Here is a 7,950-nt window from a genome sequence, read left to right on the forward strand (position 1 = left end):
GTCCCATGTGAGGAAAAAAAAGAGGCCAAAGAGCCCAAAAACAAAACAAAAAGAGGAGAGAAAAGAGAAAATAAAAAATAGGCCTAAGAGCCCAAATAAAAAAAAGAGAAATGAGAGAAAAAGAGAGAAGGGACAATGCTACTATCTTTTTTACCACACTTGTGCTTCATGTTAGCACCATGTTCTTCATGATTGAGAGCTTCTTGCTTTGTCACTACCATATGCTAGTGGGAATCTTCGTTTTATAACTTGGCTTGTATATTCCAATGATGGGCTTCCTCAAAATTGCCCTAGGTATTCGTGAGCAAGCAAGTTGGATGCACACCCACTAGTTTTCCTCTTGAGCTTTCACATACTTATAGCTCTAGTGCATCTCTTGTATGGCAATCCCTACTCATTCACATTGATATCTATTAATAGGCATCTTCATAGCCTTTTGATACGCCGAGTTAATGTGACCATCTCCTCCTTTTTGTCTCACAACCAGCACCACACTCTATTCCACCTATGGTGTTATATCCATGGCTCGCGCTCATGTATTGCGTGATAGTTATAAAAAGTTTGAGAAAGTAAGAGTGCGAAAACAATTACTTGGACAATTCCGGGGTTGTGCATGATTTACATTAGTTGTGTGAGGATGATGGAGCATAGCCAGACTATATGATTTTGTAGGGATAACTTTCTTTGGCCTTGTTGTTTTGAAAGTTCCTGATTACTTTGCTAGTTTGCTTGAAGTATTGCTGTTTTCATGTCAATAGCAAACTATTGTTTTGAATCGTACGGATCTAAACATTCATGCCACGTGAAAGAAGTTGCAAAGGACAACTATGCTAGGTAGCATTCCACATCAAAAAATCATTCTTTATCACTTCCCTACTCGAGGACGAGCCGGAGTTAAGCTTGGGGATGCTTGATACGTCTCCAACGTATCTATAATTTTTGATGGTTTCATGCTATTATCTTGTCAAACTTTGGATGTTTTGCATGCCTTTTATTTATTTTCTGGGACTAACTTATTAACTCGGTGCCAAGTGTCAGTTCCTGTTTTTTCCATGTTTTTTACCCCTTTCAGAGGAGATTTTGAAACGGAGTCCAAACGGAAGAAAATCCCCGAAAAGATTTTTTCTCGAACGGAAGAAGATCGGAGAGCTTGGGGGCCAAGCCAAAAGAGCCCCAGGGTCCCCACAAGCCCCCACCCCGCGGCCAGGGGGGCGCGCCGTCCAGGCTTGTGGGCCCCCTCGAGGTCCCCTGACCTAGATCTTGCGCCTATAAATTCCCAAATATTCCCAAAAAAATCAAGAGAAGATCGCAATTACTTTTCCGCCGCCGCAAGCTTCTGTCTCCGCAAGATCCCATCTGGGGCACGTCCTGGTGCCCTGCCGGAGGGGAGATTCGGACATGGAGGGCTCCTTCATCAACACCATGACCTCTCCGACGATGCGTGAGTAGTTCACCATAGACCTACGGGCCCATAGCTAGTAACTAGATGGCTTCTTCTCTCTCTTGGATCTTCAATACAAAGTTCTCCATGATCTTCATGGAGATCTATCCGATGTAATCTTCTTTTGCGGTGTGTTTGTCGAGATTCGATGAATTGGGGATTTATGATCAGATTATCTATGAATCTTATTTGAGTTTCTTCTCATCTCTCTTATGCGTGATTTCATATCCTTGTAATTCTCTTCGAGTTGTGGGTTTTGTCTGGCCAACTAGATCTATGATTCTTGCAATGGGAGAAGTGCTTGGTTTTGGGTTCATACCGTGCGGTGACCTCACCCAGTGACAGAAGGGGTAGCGAGGCACGTATCGTGTTGTTGCCATCAAGGGTAAAAAGATGGGGTTTTCATCATTGGTTTGAGATTATCCCTCTACATCATGTCATCTTGCTTAAAGCGTTACTCTGTTCTTCATGAACTCAATACACTAGATGCATGCTGGATAGCGGTCGATGTGTGGAGTAATAGTAGTAGATGCAGAAAGTATCGGTCTACTTGTCTCGGACGTGATGCCTATATGCTAGATCATTGCCTTAGATATCGTCATAACTTTGCGCGGTTCTATCAATTGCTCGACAGTAATTTGTTCACCCACCGTGATATTTGCTATTATGAGAGAAACCTCTAGTGAACACTATGGCCCCCAGGGTCTACTCCACACCATATTTTCAGTCTTACATTTTTTACTTCGTTGCACTTTCCGCCTTGAGTTCTCACTTTGCAAACAATCTTGAAGGGATTGACAACCCCTTTGAAGCGTTGGGTGCAAGCTTGTTTGTTTTTGCGTAGGTACTTTCGACTTGACGAGGCCCTCCTTTTGGTTCGATACCTTGGTCCTCGAACTGTGGGAAATACTTACTGCTCCTGTGCTGCATCACCCTTTCCTCTTCAAGGGGAAAACCGACGCAAACCAGAGAAGTAACAAGAAGAATTCCTACGCGCAAAGGAAGGACTTTTGTTGCCGCAGCATGTCTCTCCAAGCTCGTTTGCTCCTCTTATGTTTTTGCCCTTTGACCGTTTGATTGTCACTTTGAAAACTTCATAACGAATTCATACTAACTCGAAAATATTCAAATAAGATATCAAAATGGTTGGAAAAACGTCACCTATATCTGCATGTCATTTAAATTCATGACAAAAGTGCTTGAAAGCCGCCATCTCAATTTCAGCTCATATGAAGTCACCAAGAATAGTAAACTCCAAAAAAAATGAAAACAAATTCAAAAAATTCTAATTTTTCTTAGTGGAAAACATTGAAAAATGTGTTGAGTAATTGCATAGTTTCATCTGGGAATGACATTCATGGAAGTCGTGGCAAAAAAAATGATGCTCCAAAACAAAAGCATTTTGAAGTGCTGATTTTATATTTTTGTCACGACTTCCACAAATTTCATTCCCTGATGAAACTTTGCAACTACTCCAAACATTTGTCAATGGTTGCCATTAAAAAATTCATAATTTTTTGAATTTGTTTTCAATTTTTATGGATTTTACTATTCGTGCTGACAATTAAGATGTGGACTTTCCAACACGTTTTTCATGAATGTAAATGACATCCAGATTTAGGTGATGTTTTTCTAAACATTTTGATACTTTATTTGAATTTTTCTGAAATAGTATGATTTCATTACAAAGATTTCAATGTGACGGTTAAACGGACAAAGAGCAAAAGCATAAGTTGAGTAAACGAGCTTGGACAGAAACAAGGGTTTTTTAAATCTAGGGGCAAATCAAATAGGTGTGACACAACTAGTGGCTCGTATGTAATTGTCCTTTTAGAGATTTCACTAGGGACTTTATACGGATGTATATATACATAATTTAAAGTGTAGATTCATTCATTTTGCTCTGTATATACCCCCTCCGTTCCAAAATATAAGACCTTTTAAAGATTTCACTAGGAGACTACATACGAAGCAAAATGAGTGAATGTACGCTCTAAAATATGTCTATATACATCCGTATGTAGTTTATAGTGCAATCTCTAAAAGGACTTATATTTAGGAACGGAGGGAGTAGTTCATAGCGCAATATCTAAAATGTTTTATATTTAAGAACGGAAGGAGTAAATTTTTTTTTCAAGGGTTTTAATGTTGTTTGCTGATGAATAAAGCTGATGAATAGAGCTGATGGCTTTCGCGCAAAAAAGAAAAAGAAAAAAAAACAGTGTGTGGGGGGTTTTGGGGGGGGGGGGGGGGGGGGGGTTTGGTCCGACGGCGATGGCAAGCGCGGGGTTCCTGGAGCCTCGCCTTGCCACCTCCGCCTCGGCTCTCCTCTTTCGTTTCCATACGAATGCGGCCGGCCACCCTCCTCCTCCCGCCGTCTCGACGGCCGCACCCTCTCCACGCCGCTGCTCGACCCCATCGTCCGCACGACCTCATCCTCGCCCTCCACCCCGCACCACTCCTTCTCTCTCTACCTCCCCCTCCTCCGCTCCGAAATGCGGCCTTCCCACCTCACCTTCCCCTTCCTTGGCCGCGCCGCCGCTCGCCTCGCCTCCCCGCGCCTCGCCCTCTCGCTGCACGCGCACCCGCTCCGGCTCGGGCTCCACACCTGGGAGCTCTATGTCGCAAAATCCCTCGTCTACATGTACGCGACCTGCGCGCTCCCGGACCCCGCCATTGGTGCCAACAGCGAGTGGTCTGAGCGGGTGGAGTTGACGGCGACCGCTGGGGTCAGTGCGAGGCTTGGATGGGCTCCACCTTAGGCGCGCCGTGTGGCGGCAGACGCCGACCAACGGCGGCGGCGGCGGCGCCGTCGGAAACGAGCCCCGTGACTGCTCGACTTCTCCGTCGCGACACGCGGTACTCGCGGGTTCCGGCCGACGGCGAGCGGGAATCCACCGCAGGAGGCTACGGCGTACGCGTTGGGCGGGATAGCCGCCGGAGCAGAGGGAAAAGGAGTGGCGACAACCAACGGCGACGGCGAGCTCGGGGATCCGTGGAGGCCGATGTGGCTGTTATTGCCTCGGCCTCTCAGGCGTTCCTCGGAGCTCGGCGGCCGGCGGGAACCTTCCAACGAAGGGACCGCGCCGTCGCCGGTCGTCGCCGGTCAGCAGCAGGGAACGGCAGCAGAGGTCACGCCCGCCCGCCGTACTCCGCATGACGACAGGGAAGGGAAGCGCCAGTCCGCGCGGCGCGCGTGGGCCCCACATCCTGGGACTCGTCGTGCGGATGCCAGATGGCACGGGCCTGGGCCGTTGGATCTTGTCCAGCTGGCGATCTGACGGCGGGGGACGCACACGCCGGGGCGAAGCGAAGGCAAGGACGCCGTTGGTGCTTTATTTGCAGCTGCGCCTCTGCTCTGCTCTGCAAAACTCAACCGCCCTGCTCTGCTTTTGATCCTCGGGAGCGAAGGAAGGAAGAAAAGGTGAGGCGATCAACCTGCATTTCCCCTCCCCTCCCTCCCCTCTGATTCATTCACACCCCCTATCCGGTTTCGTCCGCATCTACCTAACCCCCAGAAAACACAAACCCCTCGCAGCCGCGGAGGGTAAGATTCATGTAACCTTCTTCTTATCACCGCCTATGTTCTGTTCTTGCTTCTTGGTTGCATTTGGGCGCTGCTGATAGAGCAGATGGCTGTTTGAGAGTGTAGAGTTTGCTCCTATCTCGTGTTCCTTGCGATGCGTCGGCTTTTTTGGCCGATTTTGTTGGAGGCAGAATAGCGCCGTCGCCGAGAATCCATAGCGTTTTATGTTCACCTGTTCGAGCCATGTACTTTGTTTTTTTGTTGGTGCCGCTGCTGCTTTTGCTCTTGCTTGCGGTGGTTATTTCTTGCACATGAGGAGCCTACGGAGCAACGGGATCCGTCGTTCATCTCCGCTCGCTAACGTTTGGGTGCTGCTGATCGAGAGCAGAGGGCTGTGCTTTCGAGACCTCTGTTTGTTTCGTGTGTAGATTTTGCATAGTTCCTGCTCCTATCTCGTGTTTCTGCGTCGCGTCAGCTTCTCTAAATTTGGTGATTGTTTTTGTTCTTTCTCGGGGAAGAAGAGGCTACGGAGCACCAGCAAGTCCATCCTTGATCTCCATTCGCTTTCTTCCGCATGATTTCTGGATGCTTCTGCTCTTCTCTTGTTACTACTGTTTTCTGGATTTTTTGTTACTACGGTTGATGGTGGTTTTATTGTTGAAGGACGATTCTCACGAGGACCCCCAACCCAACGCTGATCTCTGTTCCTGACTCCTGTTCACTTCTCCATCCGAACTGGATACACTTGATCTTCCCATCGATTTTATTCTTGTTGTTATTGGCAACTCGGCGATTCTGGTGTCCAGAAATCACTCTTTCTGCATGTGCGTTTTCTTCTCCCTTCACAGCGTGTGGATTTTCTTTTCGAAACAAAAAACAGCTAGTAGATTTCCACCGTTGTCTCTGGATTCCGCTGGTTCTTGTTGCTAATCTGAGCACCATGTTCGTCCTTCCGCTCTCTGGAGTGTTAACCCATCCTTGTGTCTTTAATTTCTTATTGAATATGCTTCTGATCCTTGTCATGCCGAAGAGATGTGTCCATTGTTCTATGTTAGTTTCTTCTCGCTGACTCCTGACCACGGCGCCCCTCGTAATTAAGTATCTGTAGTAGTTCCTGACTCCTGGCCACGGTTCCCCTCTACATTGGTAATTAAGTATTATGCATAAGTTCCAAAGAAATTGAGTTCTTCTGCAATTCCTTGATGCTAACCTGCACTGCAACCTCCAGATATTCATCCTTGTTGTGAATGACTGGTTTATATTACCGTTTCAGCAATTTGTTTTCGTTCTACTATCACTTGGAGTATGCTGACGTGAGTTTTTTTTTTTTGCTGTGTATACTGTTGATTGTTAGGCCTTTATTCAGTTTGATCTGCATTGTGTTTGTGCACCTGACTACCTGAGTATTGCAATCTACAGTGCTAACTAAGTATATATGGTAAAACCTTGATTCGGTATTTATCTGTATTGTGTCTGTGTACCTGAGTTCTGTAATTTCCTGATTTTATAAGTGCACCCAGGGGTCCTTAATCCAATCATGAGTTACAAACCTGCCAACCTGTAATGGAAAAATGTACTCCCTTCGTTTTTAAATAGAAGTTTTTTTAAAGGTTTCACAAGAGAACTACATACAAAACAAAATAAGTGAATCTACACTCCAAAAGTATGTATATATACATCCGTACGTAGTCTTTTAGTGAAATCTTTAAAATAGACTTATATTTAGGAAAGGAGGGAGTACAATCTATTCAAATAGCGGCATAGATATGTTTTCCATTCTGCTGTGTGCCGGTGTAGTTGTAGATCATGATGAGTGCTGACTTAGTTTATTCATATTCTATATGCAACATTCTAACTGATGTGTGTCTTCTCTTCAGTCAGACATGGCTTCAGCGGGGAAAATCAAGGGAGTCCAGGGTGCCGTGCAGACCGTCCGCACCAAAAAGAACAACGTTTTCAAGGAGTCGTTCCGCAGGACTAATGCTAACTACTCAAGCAGGAAACCCACGTACGAGGAGATGGTTCTAGAGCACTGCGCCGACCTCAACAAAACCAAGGATGTGGAGCCGGTGGTCATCAACGCCGGCGGCCAGCGAGGAGGCGACGACGTTGCCCTTGATGTCATGAACGCCGGCAGCCAGCAAGGAGGCGACGATGTGGTCGTCCATGCCGGAGAGGGAGCAGCGGTCATCAACGCCAATGGGGACGAGGCTGGGCCAGTCATGGCCAACGTGAGGGCCGGCACATGGTGGTGCCTGATCCTCTGAGTGAGGTATGGTTCGTCCAGGGGCGAAACTGGGGAACTCCTAGTCGGCGCCTTCAGCGCCGGCTAGTGGTTCTGGTGCCTGCATGATCTTCAGAATTAAGGGCTGGAAAATTGAAAAAGCAATGCTGGAAAGTTTTTTTAGTGAATTAGAATGTGCTTGCTTGCAAGGCCTTATTACTTGAATGCTCGAAAACCCTGTTAAACAGAATGAGATTTCTTAATTATAACAAATTTTCCAGCATGATTTGGAAACTGTTATTAGGAGAACAGCAAACATTCAGAATTACAATATTATGAAGATTTGGAAAAAGCATTGAAAATAGAAAAACATTTTGTGTACTCACATGATTTTGTAGGAATGTCGTCAGAATTGGCAATTGAACCTCACTGTTGTTGTATGTCGCAATTTCATATAAGAATATTTCACGGAGAGCTTGTAAATCAACCTATTGGAGAATTGCAATAGCAATATAAATTTTTTATTTGTTTTATTACAGGAAGGTAGGTGAGACTACAATCATATGATAATTTATAGAAAAGAACAAAGACTTACAGTTGTGAATCCTAGCACTCCCATTCCGCGATAGGTTTTTAGTATTTGCAATATGAAAACACATGTGTCGTACCTAGTATAAAAAAAAGTTGGCTACCCTGTCAATTCAATACTTCTATAAAATCTTGAATAGCAATACTGCTATATCATGACAATAAATATTG

At 45.6% G+C, this 7,950-nt stretch overlaps 1 protein-coding gene across 1 annotated transcript; it reads left to right on the plus strand.

The window, feature by feature from the left end:
- The first annotated feature begins 4,028 nt into the window (after window positions 1–4,028).
- Window positions 4,029–7,543, plus strand: LOC123430484. The gene is made up of 2 exons (XM_045114353.1): window positions 4,029–4,865; window positions 6,845–7,543. Exons 1-2 carry the CDS (start codon window positions 4,677–4,679, stop codon window positions 7,232–7,234), a joined length of 579 nt encoding a protein of 192 aa, XP_044970288.1. The 5' UTR covers window positions 4,029–4,676; the 3' UTR covers window positions 7,235–7,543.
- The last annotated feature ends 407 nt before the right edge of the window (window positions 7,544–7,950 follow it).

This window comes from Hordeum vulgare, chromosome 2H, assembly GCF_904849725.1.
Source record: "Hordeum vulgare subsp. vulgare chromosome 2H, MorexV3_pseudomolecules_assembly, whole genome shotgun sequence".
Lineage (NCBI taxonomy): Eukaryota > Viridiplantae > Streptophyta > Magnoliopsida > Poales > Poaceae > Hordeum > Hordeum vulgare.

Coding starts and splice junctions, on each gene's coding strand:
- LOC123430484 (XM_045114353.1), top strand. CDS start 4,677: ATGGCACGGGCCTGGGCCGTTGGATCTTGTCCAGCTGGCGATCTGACG. Junction 4,866..6,844: donor AGCGAAGGAAGGAAGAAAAG/GTGAGGCGATCA, acceptor TCTTCTCTTCAG/TCAGACATGGCTTCAGCGGG.